The following is a 14,928-nucleotide window of genomic DNA, read 5'->3' on the forward strand; positions in this document are numbered from 1 at the left end:
AACGCGACCGTACCTGGGTACAATATGACGGCGCCGAGAAGTAATACCAGCATGGAAATGGACTGGAAGCTGAGAGATGTTATTGGCAGGATAATCACCCACCTGATTGTCTATGGCAACAGTGATACTTTCATGCAGGTCGAGACACACAAGGTCGTTAAAGCTAAAATGATGAAAGCTATAGAAATGGCCAAAATGCGGGGCAATGACCTTGAACTTGAAGAAAGAGATGAAGACGCCTTTGAACGACTGGATTTGAACTTAGGCAAAGATCTTGAAAATGCTGTTGACTGGGAGATGATGAATATTCTGAAGACGGTGTATGATGTTGCAATGCTAGAGAGTTCCAACCTTACCATGAACCACACGATGGAGCTGCTAGAGATGGCCCAGCACATCCATGCCTACAGGAAGCAAGAGCTGTGTATGTCCATGGTTGGGGCCTGGCAGTGTACCTCTAGTACCCTAATGCTGTTGCCGGAGTCTGTTCGTGGCATGGTCAACCAGACACTCAACTCCCTCTACAGTATTACTGGACACTTCTGTGAAGGTAGGTCATACTCTCTGTAAATTATACATACATACATTATGTAAAGATGAAATGCCGAAAGATTTCTTCTCTGTGAGAGGATAGACTGATATAAGTGTCGATTATTAGGCCAGCGACTGGACAGTACTGCTCCATAATGGACAGGTTCAGGTAAATAACTTGCTTCATTGTTCATTCTTCTATATAATGTATATATAATGTCAAAACAAAACGATGACTTCACAAGTGTGTTTTGAACAACACTCTACAATGGTACCAGGCACTTCTGGCAACACATGGCATATCTCTATCATTTCTACAACATAACTTGGAACATTTGTTGAGGTAGATAATCTCACCTGCAATTCTAGGCCATAAACAGACACACTTGGTATGGTAGATGAGCTCAGATTTATAAAACAAAGAAACCTATGTGACAGTTTACAATATTTTTACAGAGTTGAAATGCTATAGCTGTGACGATTTCCACGACAACGAGGCCTGTAACAAACAAGCCATGGTGACATGTAAACCCGGCCAGGTATGTAGCTGTCCCCAACATTTAATGCTTATGAATTGTATGGCCCTGTTTTAATTGAGGATCCTGTTATGATATATGAGGATAATGTTATAATAATTAATGGACTTGTTATGAAGTTGAGGTTCCTGCTTTAAAGATTGAGGGCTCTATTTTGATAACTGAGGGTCATGTTATGGTAATTATTTATCACAACAGGATCCTCAATTATTACCAAAACAGGATCCTCAGTTATCATGTTATAAACCTCAATATGCATACCCTCCATGTATTGGCTGTCATGATGAAGGGACCTGTTATAACAATTGATGGTGCTGTTAAAACAATAAGAGGTCATGTAATAGCAGTTGAGGGTCATGCAATAACATTTGAGGGTCTTGTTAAAATAATTGAGGGTCATGTTATGACTTTTGAGGGTCCTGTTATAACAATTGAGGGTCCTGTTATAGCAATCTATGATAATTTAGGGGTCATATTAAAATAATTGATGATCCTGTTTTGATCATCGAGGATCATTTTGTGATACCAGCAATTGAGAATCCAATATGATAATTGAAGGTTCTGTTATTGCTGAGGGTTCTGTTGGTATTGTAGGTATGCTTCACTCATGTCGACAACGGTGAGATGAAGAAGGGATGTGCTGCCCCAACTATGGGAGACTGGCAGAAAGATAAGGAGATGTACAGTACCTGTATGGGACACGGATGTAACCATCCTAAATTCGGAGCCAGGAAAGGTAGCAACTTTAATATTTTTCTGTCTTTTCTTTGACTCAAAAGAATGTTAGTTAAGATAATTTCATATTTTGAAAATGAAATTTTCGAAATTAATCATGACAACACACTCGTCAATAAATCTTGTGTAAAATGATTTTTTTCAGAAGCAGAGAATGAAATGTGCCAGCCGTTCAAAGCCATTGGATGTATGTATGAACTACTACCCACCATGCTACAGGGACAGGAAGTTGACTACAGGTAAAGCATCCTCACTAAAACTAGGTCACTGTTACCATGAAAAGTACAGCATGTATATAAAGGAACATTTATGGTCTACATTGACATTCACTAAATTGTTCCTTTAACTTGAGTTATCGGCCCATAACCGCATTTTCCACAAATGAAACAATTGTTTGACATCAACAGTACATGTTTGTGGAGTTGACTTTTGCTGTTAATTGTATTGAACCGATCACATGCTAATATGTTTTAAAAATCATATTTGTAATACTTATAGACTATTAACTCATTCACCCCTGAACTTTCATAAAGAACTATTCCAGCCTTTGAATTAGAAGAGTTCAAATGTGTCTTCAGGGGTGAATGAGTTTACAGATAATTTAAAATCTGCCAATTTAAAAGTAGAATATTTCCCCAGATAACTTAGAATGTCTTTGATGCTAACTGTTTGACCTATGTCTTTGATGCTAACTGTTACACCTATCTGTCCTCAGGGAGGCGTACAAGGCATTCCACTGTATGGAGTACTATACCTCTAGCTGTATCATGGAGGAGCACAGAGAGCTCAGTCGTATGGCTCAGCGGGTCAAGGTCGCAATGACTGATGGACAGTGCTCTCAGCCTGACTTCGTACACACTTGTGGCCTTTCGTCCATCCTTGAACTTGCCGACCTCGTAAAAACTCCAGCAGCTAGCAGGAAAACTATCTGCACGTAAGCAATTTTGTTTTACCTCACATAGAAATCCAGTAGTCTGAATGGTCCAAAGAAATTTTGCAATAAATGGAAATATCTTATCCTAAATGGAAACTTCCTGAAAAACTGTGAAGACGAGGAAGTATGTCTGATTAACTTGATATGCAACCCATGTTAACATAACCATCACATTTACAACGTACAACTTGGAACTTATGTTATTTCTATTGACCTACAACCATTAGGGATTATTGGGACATATGTAGGTATAGGGGTTTATTTGAATGAATGACCAAAAGTCAAATGTTTTATTTCTGTCTTAATATATACCAAAAACTCTGTGTACTGTGTTAAGTTGATAAATGTGTTGCCAATATTTTTGAAATACAAAACACAATTCAAGATTATTAACTTGTCTCTTCCAGCACGCTGAACCAGACTGTGAGCAACGTTATGCTTGCCAACTACTGGAACCAGTGCACAGAATATGAGATGGTTATGACCTATAATGAATTAAATATGATAAGCTCAGTGATTGGCCCAGACTTCTGTCCGGGAATCGATCCCCGCAACCCACAGAAATGTGCAGAAGAACGCGCAAAACTCCCACCCATGTGCAATTTGGAGGAGGCCGTTGGTAAATGTCTTTATGAAGCAGACGTATTGCACAAGATGGTAGAAATTCTCGGAGACCCTGAAGAATGGAGAGACATGGACTTCTTGTGCAGGTTTGTGTATTAGGCAGCCTAAGTTGGTAAAGATAAGATGTGCTATCCGAGACGAAGACTTGTTTGACTTGCTTCGTTTCAATATCTTGATGTGTTATTTGCTGTAAAAGTGGATTTATTCACGATGCGGAAATGCTTGCATTTTTAGTAGCGAAGCGTGGAAATATCACACAAAATATTTTGAAATTATTTAGACTATAAATGTATATAATAAATATACATGTATTACGGAACCACTGCAAATGTGGGAAAGTTCCACACTGCAATCAGTTTAAAGTGTCGCAAAGCAAGCATTCCACATGCGAGATAATCCACTTGATATTACTGTAGGCCAGGAAATTATCGCCCTTCAGCGGTAGAATCCATCTAAGCCCATTATTAAATTCGCCCTTCACTTTTAATTACTGTGTATATTCTATTGTTTTCAAATGTTTGCTGTACGAAAAAGGCAAAACATTAAAACTGCAGCGCCTTTTTTCACGGTATGCAGTATGTGTATACCACTAAGTGTTTTCTGTTACGATCAACTTCAAGAAATCCCTGTTAACAGAATTAAACAAGAAATTTGATACCTATCGACATCTAGTGAAATCGCAGATTATACGATATGATGTTAATATGATAATAAGTTCTTGTATTTAGTTGAAATTCAGTAGAATCACCAATATGTGTATGTGAAATCATATTTAGATTTGACATTTAATAATCAAACAGTATTTTCTAGACCGATTCAAGATTCCGAAGTCATATTATTCAATAATTACTAAAAACAATTTGAATACCTTTTTGAAAAAATGAAACAATTTTCCAGTGTGTTGGGTACCATGGTGTGTTTACTCTCTTTTTCAGTCGCCTTGAACATATGCTTGGATGTGTCGGAAACTATACGTCAAGTTGTGATGACGCCCAGATGCAATATGTTCACCAGATCGTTGGGGAACGTATTGGCAAAGCAATCCCTCATTGTCCTTCCCTAAACATCGAGTTAGCTATGTGCGATGCTACGCCTTTGTCAGAATACAATTGTATGATCTATGAGGGAATAGAAACCTGCTTGCAGCCGACAGAAGTTTACAAAAACCCCTACATCCTATGCAGGTTTGTATCTGTTATTCAATGAAATTACCAAATGGAATTAAAAAGAGTACATTTGGTAATACATTTTTTAATGTATCTTACTATTTACCTATTTTTAATACCGGGTATGTAGTATAAAGTTAAAAATGACAACATTTTAAACTCTTGACTCTTTGTTGATCAGTGTATTGTAATACAATTTGACCTCTTGAATTTAATTTTTGTCTAATCTGGGTATTGTAATACAATTTGACCTCTTGAATTTTGACCAATCAAGGTATTGTAATACAATTTGACCTCTTGACTCTTTGTTGATCAGTGTATTGTAATACAATTTGACCTCTTGTCTCTTTGTTTATCAATGTATTGTAATACAATTTGACCTCTTGAATTTAACTTTGTCCAATCTGGGTATTGTAATGCAATTTGACCTCTTGAATTTTGACCAATCAGTGTATTGTAATACAATTTGACCTCTTGAATTTTGACCAATCAAGGTATTGTAATACAATTTGAATCTTTAATTTTGTCCAATCTGGGTATTGTAATACAATTTGACCTTCTACATTTTGGTTGCTCAGAGTATTGTTAAACAATTTGACCTATTGACTTTTATCTGATCTAGGTATTGCAATACAATTTGACCTGTTGACTTTTGGTTGATCAGAAAATTGTAATACAAATGTACAATCTGAACTATAACCTTTGGTTTGATCAAGGTTGCTTGAGTAATACATGACTCGGTACTGTTGACAAGGTGCAAGGTATGACTTGCTGTGACATTCGTACAGGCCAGAGGATTTGTATGAATCGTGATACACGTGATTTATTTAGACAACAACACCGCTGACTCACCTTTATGTGACCTATACCGTGATTTTGTTCCGTTATTTAAGAAAAAAAGACCAGCAGACTTTTACCTTAACAATTTGGAATTTCTTTGTATTGTAGTATGAATGAGACCATGTTCGATGACGTTCTCACATGTCTGCACGGTTACACTAAGCACTGCACAGCAGTCCAGGCTCTTCCTGTAACATATATTGTTCAGAACTATATGGCACAATCCTTGATCCTGTGCGGAAACCACAGCATGGCAACGGAGATCGCACAGGGCATTATCAACCATGAACAGGGCGTTGCCATGGAAACTATGATGAACATGATGATGGGGAAGGCTTCGGGCATGATGCAGGATAACGAAGATGCACCCATCACCTCCCTTGTCAATGTCATCCTGTCACTGAAGACCAAGATAACAATGACTGGCAACGTGACCGACATGTTAATGGCATTGATGAATGAAATGGGCGAGGACAAGGAGGAGGGCATGAAAGGTCCTTCAGACAAGATCAACCTCATGTCAATGATGAAGGTCAGCATGGGTATGGCTATGCACGTTTCGGGATTAGACACAAAGAGGTAGGTACATGTTTTTATGCTGAAGCAGTGTTACTTCATCACAACTCCTGATGATAGAGCTGATTAACAAACACAAAAGTAAGAAATGAAAAATGACTACGGTAAATTAAAATTACTCAGAACTCTGTCTTTAGTGAAACAAGGTAACAGCTGTTTTAAAAATCCTTACTTTTAAAGATTCTTAAAAGTTTTCAGAATATTTTTTTTTTTTTTCTCTTCACCTCAATCTTAAATTAAGAAATGCAAGCAGCATATTGTAAAGAAAAAACCAGTAGTGACACTGTTTTTATGCTCCCCCAATAAAAATCGAGGGGCATATATTGTTACCCTATGTCCCTCATATTCTTGTCCGATTCTTTGTCACAGCTCTACTGACTTCATTTTCTAACAGATTTTCATCAGTTTTTACCAAGGTCAGGTATGATCATTCCTTGGATAAGTTTGTATTTCAGAGTCCCAAGGTCAACATCAAGGTCACTCTTGCTATTTATAAGTCAACCATTGCTTTTTCGACAATAAATTCATTATTGTCATCAGTTTATTAGAGCAGGGGGACGTACATAACCTACAGATGTTTTCTAGTTTCACATATTTTCCACTCAGGTTTGATACTAACTTGTTTCACTCTAAGCTGTTTATAACTCGGATTTGTTACAGAATATACCACACTGACGTAACCCATGATGTGGCTCGCTGTGTCTCACAGTACTCAATGGCTGTCCAGAGGCTGCTTCTCTACCCCGAAGTCTCACACCAACTGGCATGTGAGAGCAAGGCTGTATTCCGGAAATGTTTGAAAAAACTTGAACTTCCTCCAGTCGCTAACATGTTTGTGATGGCCCTGGAAAGCAAGGTAGCTATGGAGTCTGAAAGAGATTGTAATTACTATCTAGATGATGTCATGCTTCTTGGAAGAGATATCGCTAATGTGACGTCCCATATGAGGATGATCATAAACGCAACCGGAGCTTACGAGAATGCTACGGCTGCTGCCATCGCTCTGAAGCTGAACACTACAATTTTACAACGTGCCAACCTGACGAAGGAGGAGCGTGACCTCATCACAACCATCATCGGAATGATGTCCAATATGACATCTAGGAACAGGTCTATGGATGGTCTTGAGGACGCACCAAAGGAAGTCGTGATGACCTTGATCAAGGGTGTGGTGTCACAGTTCCGAGAAATTGTTACTGGTAGGTTTACGTGTGTCAAAGCGTAATAATTATTTTGAAATGTTTTAAATTTTTGATTGTATTATAACATGGCTTGACTGTTTTATCTGTGTCGATACTTGTTTGTTTCAGTGACTTCCGACTGTAACGCTTGGATGATTTCGCAGCACATCACGTTTGCCTATATGCAGGTCTTGACAGGGGCCTTTTACCCTTACTCCCAGTATCCAGGCATGTGCAGGTTAGTAAATGTCTAAACCATACAGTCTTGTTAATATAAAATATGATAGCGCAGAAAATTTACTTAAACTCTGGCTGGCTGAAGCCATAGCTTAAAACTTGGCAATTTATAGATATCCACCAAATATCTCCATTCTTTTAATTGTATTATTTGGAAGGGTTGCCTCAATGGTTTTCCAATGGGAAAATTATATAGAAAAGAAGTTTCCTGATTTTACATAATCAATATTTACATGCATTGAATCCCAATATATCATTATTTATGAACTTTACCTAAATCAATAAAAAATATATGTATGTATTTGTAGTCGCAAGCATTTGACAGAATGGCTGTTGTATAATTTGATTTTAATTCTAACTGGTTTATAGTTACTTTAACAGGTGTTTTATACCGAACTCTTTCTACAAAAACCAGAGTAAGCCAGAGCATATCGAACTATAACAGACCTATTATTGCTTGTTTTATGTTAGAAACAATCTCGAACAAAGAATAATACTGTCTTATATATAAATCATTTCAATGACAATTTTTTTTACTGGAAAAGAGTTTTAATTGATATAATTGGCAAGTTATACCTTCTTGAAACCTGTGTATAGTGGCATGTTGTATTATCATGTATATTGTATTCTATCAAATATTTTGTAAGTGTGCCAAATCATCAATATGCTGTTAAAATTCAATAATGCATTAAAATTTCAGTGCAAATAAGTACATTTTACAGTTTATTTAATGGCATTTTTTTTTAATGCTAAGTGAGTTTCGATATTACCATTAAGTTTTTCTTTTTTTCAATTATTCAGTAGTATGTTTCAGTGAGATTCAGGCATTTTTAATCCAACATTCAAATACTAATAACTAAATATCTTTATAATAATGAGACTGAAGTTTGAATTATGGCATTGTTATTTTCCAGTAACCTTAAAACAGTGTACGAAACTTTGAAACCCGAGGTCCTCAAGTGTCCTGTAAACTACCAGGTCATGTACGATCAAGCCCTCACGTTCCTGCACTCCGAGACGAGCGAGATCTGTGACCTGCCTTACATAGATAACACACCACCCACCACATGTAATGCCGAACTTGTCAGTCATTGCATTGTGGATCTCATGCCCTTGCTGTCGACTGCTGGGACTGAACGCAAGAGGCTGTGCATGTATGTAAAAAATTTCATTTAGGCACTGATGAACAGAGTCTGAAACAGGCTTCACTGATTTTCATGAAACAAGATTAAATAAGGGTCTGTATTATCATATGACATGGGAAAGGATTCTTGATATTACATCAGAGATTTGACGGACACATGTCAAATATTCGACCAGAAAAAGCATGGAGGAAAAACCAATTTTGTCTCTGCTCCTATTTAATGATGTCATCACATTATATTGTCCCCTGTGGCATCACAGTTGATTTTATTATATGTTGCATGTCAAAAATTTCTGTGATGGATTTAATAAATGACAATGTATTTGATTTGATTATTTTCAGGGCTGTTGAGCAGGCTTCCCTATGCATGGCATATGGCCTTCGACATTGTAACGATACCCAGTCATTGGCCCCGTACCTTCAATTTGAACACATCAAGTCGATTGTAGCCGACAGTTGTCCCTACCTCACGGCTTCGATGCAGTGCTTCAATAACGACGATATCATTACGGGAAATACCCAGCTCTGTAATGTAACGATGGCTTCGGAGTACTGTGCCAGTTTAGTTACTGGTTCTACAGACCTAGACAAGTGCAAGTAGGTTTTATCCTCTAGTGAAATTTAACATCAGGTCTTAACATAGTTCTGATTACCTTAAAACAAGAGTTTTGTAGAGATTTTTTATTGGAAGATTTTTCTGAATAAGGAAAATCTTAACAATATTGCTTGTTAAATTTTGAGGACAATTAGCAACATGAAAAGATCAATTATATTTAGTTAAGGACATTGAGAGATTTCTTTTGAAAAAAAAATGAAAAATGAAAAAAAAAAATTGATTGAGAAATAATTTAGGTGCTTAAGTTATGAAAAAGAATGTTGACATAACAAATTCAAATTTTGTAACTTGGAAGTATTCCTCTGCTGTAAACTTAGAAAATGTGAGCTTACATGATAAAACAGGCTTTTCTACCAGGTATATAAGACTCTTCTTCCACTTTTCAGGAAAATTCCCGATATGATGAACTGTTTGTACCGGTACACGTCAAGCTGCAGTGCTTTAGAAATGAATGTAGCGTATACCCACTTACACATTGTACTGGAGGATATCGTAAACGTCTGTAACAGTGACAGCATGATAAGTGCGTACCGCGAGGCGACAAAATCCGACACGTGTAACCAGGCAGAGCAGTGCACAATAACTCAAGTGGCTGCCCTGTGTGGCCCTCTTATCCCTGCCACTAATTCGTTTTCATCATGCAGGTAATTTCTGACTGTTGTATTTATCCTTCAATAAGGCCATGGGGCTTACACATTATCACTTTACTCAGAATACAGAATAAGGGGTGAGGGTGTGTGTGTGTGTGTGTGTGTGTGTTATTACAGGACGATAAAATAACACTTGTCAGCATTTCTTACTGAACTGCAATATATATGGGTGAGCTTATTACCAGGCATGGGCTTATTGCCAGAAAAAATACAGTATATATTTGATTTAATTTCAATATTACTTATAAATCACTATAAAACCTGGTGTTTCAATGTAAATTTGATCTCTACCTAGATGTACATAGAGGGTTTCATTTTGGGACCTACTTAAACATAGATATTTATGTTACTGTGACCTTTGTGAATGACCTTCACCTGTTATGACCTTACATGGATGATGATCTAAACATAGATATTTATGTTACTGTGACCTTTGTGAATGACCTTCACCTTTTATGACCTTCACATGGATGATGATCTAAACATAGATATTTATGTTAATGTGATCCTTGTAAATGACCTTCACCTGTTACGACCTTCACATGGATGATGATCTAAACATAGATATTTATGTTACTGTGACCTTTGTGAATGACCTTCACCTGTTATGACTTTCAAATGGATGTTGATCTAAACATAAATATTTATGTTACTGTGACCTTTGTGTTTGACCTCCACAAGTAGGATGATCTAAACAGAGATATTTATGTTACTGTGACCTTTGTGATTGACATTCACAAGTAGGATGATCTAAACAGAGATATTCACGTTAAATTGACATCTGTGAATGACCTATACTTGTAAATAACATTCAGCACAATGCAGCCTTTTTTATTATTCAAATTTCAGTTCATTCAACAATTTGAACACCTGTTTGACTGGCCTGATCAAGGGCTGCAACACCTTGCAGTTAACCATGGTACATACAGGATTAAGTTCGATGCTATCTAACGCCCAAATGGCTTGTATAGATGTTGTACCTCTCACATCAATGATTCAATATGAGAAGGATGCAGCCAGATCCGTCATCGCTTGTGTAAATAACTACACCCTGGAAATGACCTCGGCACTGATGAACACTGACGATGCCCACCAAGCAATATGCACTGCATTTGCAAATTTGGGTCAGTGCTTTACGGGAGATATGACAGAAGAAGCAGCGGCAGAAGTGTGGCCCTACTATGGTATCTCCTCCAATGTTACATGGGGGCTTGTCAGAGAGTTGTGTTGGTCTGATGAACAGGCTGCCAACATGGCGAGGAGCCAGATGGGAGCAATGTTCAACTACACGCCGGACAGAAAAATGAACGACATGCAAAAAGGTAAGAAGTGTTCAGTTTTTGTCACATAGAGTTCCTGTGTAACATTTAAAGTGACTTGTTCACTAGTCTTTTAAGATATGAGTATGAAGTTAACTAGCGATGTACTATGGAATCCCTGTGCTACCAAGGTGTCCTTGTGTTACTACGGTGTCCCATGTTACAATGGTGTCCCTGTGTTACTACGGTGTCCCTGTGTTACTACGGTGTCCCATGTTACCATGGTGACCTTGTGTTACTATGGTGTCCCGTGTTACCAAGGTGACCTTGTGTTACTATGGTGTCCCGTTTTACCATGGTATCCTAGAGTTACTACGGTGTCCCATGTTACCACAGTGTCCGTGTGTTACTACGGTGTCCTGTGTTACAATGATGTCCCATGTTACCATGGTGTCCTTGTGTTACTACAGTGTCCCGTGTTACCATGGTGTCTTTGTGTTGCTACAGTGTCCCGTGCTACCATGGTGTCCATGTGTTACTACGGTGTCCTGTGTTACCATGGTGTCCTTGTGTTACTAAAGTGTCCCTGTGTAACCATGGTGTCCTTGTGTTACTAAAGTGTCCCTGTGTTATCATGGTGTCCTTGTGGTACTACGGTGTCCAGAGTTACCATGGTGTCCCTGTGTAACCTTGGTGTCCTTGTGTTACTATGGTATCTCTTTGGTTCTATGGTGTCCCTTTGTTACCATGGTGTCTCTGTGATACTAGAGTGTCCCCGTATTACTGTAGTGTCCCTGTGATACCATGATATCCTCATGTTACTATGTTATCTCTGTGTTACTATGGTGTCCCTTTGTTACCATGGTGTCCCAGTGTTACTATAGTGTCCCTGTAATACCATGATATCCTCATGTTACTATGGTGTCTCTGTGTTACTATGGTGTTTCTTTGTTACCATGGTGTCCCAGTGTTACTATAGTGTCCCTGTATTACTTTAGTGTCCCTGTGTTACCATGTTGTCCCTGTGTTATAATGGTACAATGTATCCCTATGTTACTATGGTGTTCCTGTGTTACAGATGGGCCGACTTGTGACATCCAAAATGCTGCCAAGATCTTGAGTTCTTACTCTGTGGTTGTCATGTTCAGCAGTCTTTTGTCTGCTGAGGACAAGAAGGACTTCTGTGACCCGTATGTATAAAATCATTGAGGAAATAGCTTTCATAGATTACAATGTTTCCTTTGTATATCTTCAATGAAATAATATTTAGAGTGCATGTAAGTTCTGCAAGTACTTAGTCACATGACACATTCATTTAGAAAACAAGTACTTAGTCACATGATACATTCATTTAGAAAACAAGTGTATTGGGAATGAAAGATGAAATCAAGTTCAAAGTTGAATGATGTCACTTACTTTGAATAAGGCCTCTAGATGAACTGAAGCAGAGGGTCCACAGGCAGAATGTGCTAAAAGAGAAACAGAGAAGTTGACTGCATCTATAAGGATATTTTTGACTGATAAAAAATATGTTGGGGATGTAAATTCCTAACAGCCCCGGATAATGACCAATATATGTACTGTTTCACAGGAATGGACAGACATCCATTTGGATGCAGATGGTGCATGCATCTGCAGACAATTGTTCTGAGGCTACCCAAGGGCCGCTGCATGGCCTCGGCGCTGCTGTACATGCATCTATTGCTTTCTCTGGCGTCTGTGCTGAAGAGTTGATGGTTTGTGACCCCACCAGTGCCCTGGACTGTGGACTTGACGCTAGTCGAGAGATCTTGGCCAACAACTCTATGGACAAACTGGAGGAGAATTTATGCAGGTTTGTATGAAATATAGCACTCAGGTTATAGATCATTGAGCCTTGAGGGGGGAGGGAGGGGCATAAATTGCTACTTATGTCTCCACTACTACATTATATCTCATTTTCATGAGTCAATTGACTGCATTTCTAAACAGATTTTCATCATAGTTTCTACAAACTTACATTTAAGTACATTGGTAAATTTTCCCTGCAAAATTATTTACCCCATCTATTAAAATTCTCTCGTGATTTTGATATACTTATCAATTTTCTTTAAATAATTTCTCAAGTCCAAACATGTTTTTTGCCTTATATGAGAATTTTCAAATTTAAATAAAAAACAAAGTCACATTGTAATCTAATAGAGTTAGGAGAGAATGATTCTATGTATATCTAATCTATTTGATTAAAACCTTTTAATTTCATGAAGTGAAAATCCTCCTGTACAATTCAAAATTTCCTCTAAATCACAAAAAAGTGAATTCCCCCAAAAGCTGTTTTGATCTCTGCAACCACCCAGACAGCATGCACATTTTGAGGAAAGCCTTTGATTTGCAAAAGATGAGAAGAAGGAATCACTGTTGTATGAAACAACAACAAGCAAAGAAGTTAAGATTTGTAGCATTTATTCATACAACAATGTTTGGCCACGTAATGGTACTCACAGACACTGCACATAACCTAACCTAGAATTTTGGAAGTCTCGACGAAGTGGCGTAGGCCCGGCCGTAAACTTGCATGCATTATTAATAGTGTCCATATATATATGGCAAATAATATGGACAGTCTATATACTATAGGGCTGTATGAACTGTGTGAAAACGCCTGTGGCGTATATATATGGCGTAATTACGGTGGAGCTCACGGCGGAACAGAGCTGTGCCAAAGGTCAATTCCAGTTCATGTTGAGTTAACGGGTTTACGGGGTGCCAGGAAGCAGCTGGGCTGTGGAACGACCCCTTCGTAGACGTGCTACAGCTCCCCCTGCGAATGGGGGCAGGTTACACCGAAGTGATAAGGCCCAAATGAATGTGCAGTAATGGTTTGCAAAAGATGAGAAGAGGGAATCGCTGTATAAATTTGATTAATCATATGTAAAAACAGAAATGTAAAAAGCATTTGGTAAGCTCATTTGTTTCATTGTGTAAACAAGTTTCAACCTTTTGCATTCAGTGTCAGGATAGTTTTAAATTGTCATTTCAGAATCTACGACCAATCAATGGAATGTGTGGAGCGGAACACTTACGCCTGTCCACAGGAGGTCAACTGGAAAGTCCAAGAGAAGATGGAGACCTCATTCTGTATAAGCTACGACATGATCAAACACTGTCCGTCTGTCCGCAAAGAAATGGCGAGAGACAGCACCAAAATCCCGAGCTGTGATGCAGACAGTTGGATGGAAGACATGCGGGAAGATATGGATGTTAAGAACGTCACCACCAGGACAGAGAACGGGACAACAGTTATTAACAGGAACACAACTAGAGCAAACAACACAGCTGAGATGATGGACGACTACAAAGTGTGTAACTTGACTGGTGCCTATGGATGTCTTTCCCATCTCGGTATGAAGTTGATGAGTCCCATGATGCAATGCAACAGTATGCATAGGTAAGTGATGCACCTTGTACGAAAGCAGTGTTTATTCTGCTTGGGTGGGAGGTAAAACAAGATACTTGGGGGCTTTTTTTAGGCTCCTGCACCAAAGTAGAAAGTAGTTTTCCATTGGTCGTTCTATCAATATGTTTTTGTTGGTAAATTAAACAGGTCACCTGAATCATTTCCAGATCCCCCCTTCCCCCTTGTTTTCAGTTTTCACTCTTGACTGCAGTCACAGTGTAATACTATCAATAAGTAAAGATGATCAGGACAACGTGGTGCTGGGTTTTCCAGCTTTAATCAAAATAACATGAACTAGTTTCAACACATTCGTTGTGTCATCATCTTTACCTATCGATTACTCAACTACTACGGCAGGACTCGTGTGTTCCTTGCGGTATCCGTCTGCTGGACAGCACAGATTTTTGTTGAACCCTTTGCACGGACGTTGTATCTCTCACTCCCCTTACAGTTTAATGCGGTT

The 14,928-nt window shown here is 38.4% G+C and overlaps 1 protein-coding gene across 1 annotated transcript in view; it reads left to right on the forward strand.

Annotated features, from left to right (window-relative positions):
- The window catches only part of LOC110454466, a 145,372-nt gene that overhangs the window by 99,235 nt on the left and 31,209 nt on the right, over positions 1 to 14,928 (forward strand). The window contains exons 69-85 of the mRNA XM_021503970.1: positions 6 to 550; positions 988 to 1,070; positions 1,662 to 1,803; positions 1,948 to 2,041; positions 2,518 to 2,736; positions 3,144 to 3,446; positions 4,296 to 4,544; positions 5,475 to 5,945; positions 6,603 to 7,141; positions 7,253 to 7,361; positions 8,275 to 8,514; positions 8,847 to 9,101; positions 9,507 to 9,764; positions 10,620 to 11,092; positions 12,108 to 12,219; positions 12,621 to 12,863; positions 14,049 to 14,456. Of these exons, the coding sequence (XP_021359645.1) occupies positions 6 to 550; positions 988 to 1,070; positions 1,662 to 1,803; positions 1,948 to 2,041; positions 2,518 to 2,736; positions 3,144 to 3,446; positions 4,296 to 4,544; positions 5,475 to 5,945; positions 6,603 to 7,141; positions 7,253 to 7,361; positions 8,275 to 8,514; positions 8,847 to 9,101; positions 9,507 to 9,764; positions 10,620 to 11,092; positions 12,108 to 12,219; positions 12,621 to 12,863; positions 14,049 to 14,456 (4,743 nt within the window). The remainder of the gene's footprint in view (positions 1 to 5; positions 551 to 987; positions 1,071 to 1,661; positions 1,804 to 1,947; positions 2,042 to 2,517; positions 2,737 to 3,143; positions 3,447 to 4,295; positions 4,545 to 5,474; positions 5,946 to 6,602; positions 7,142 to 7,252; positions 7,362 to 8,274; positions 8,515 to 8,846; positions 9,102 to 9,506; positions 9,765 to 10,619; positions 11,093 to 12,107; positions 12,220 to 12,620; positions 12,864 to 14,048; positions 14,457 to 14,928) is intronic.

Source organism: Mizuhopecten yessoensis, unplaced genomic scaffold, assembly GCF_002113885.1.
Source record: "Mizuhopecten yessoensis strain PY_sf001 unplaced genomic scaffold, ASM211388v2 scaffold7887, whole genome shotgun sequence".
NCBI lineage: Eukaryota > Metazoa > Mollusca > Bivalvia > Pectinida > Pectinidae > Mizuhopecten > Mizuhopecten yessoensis.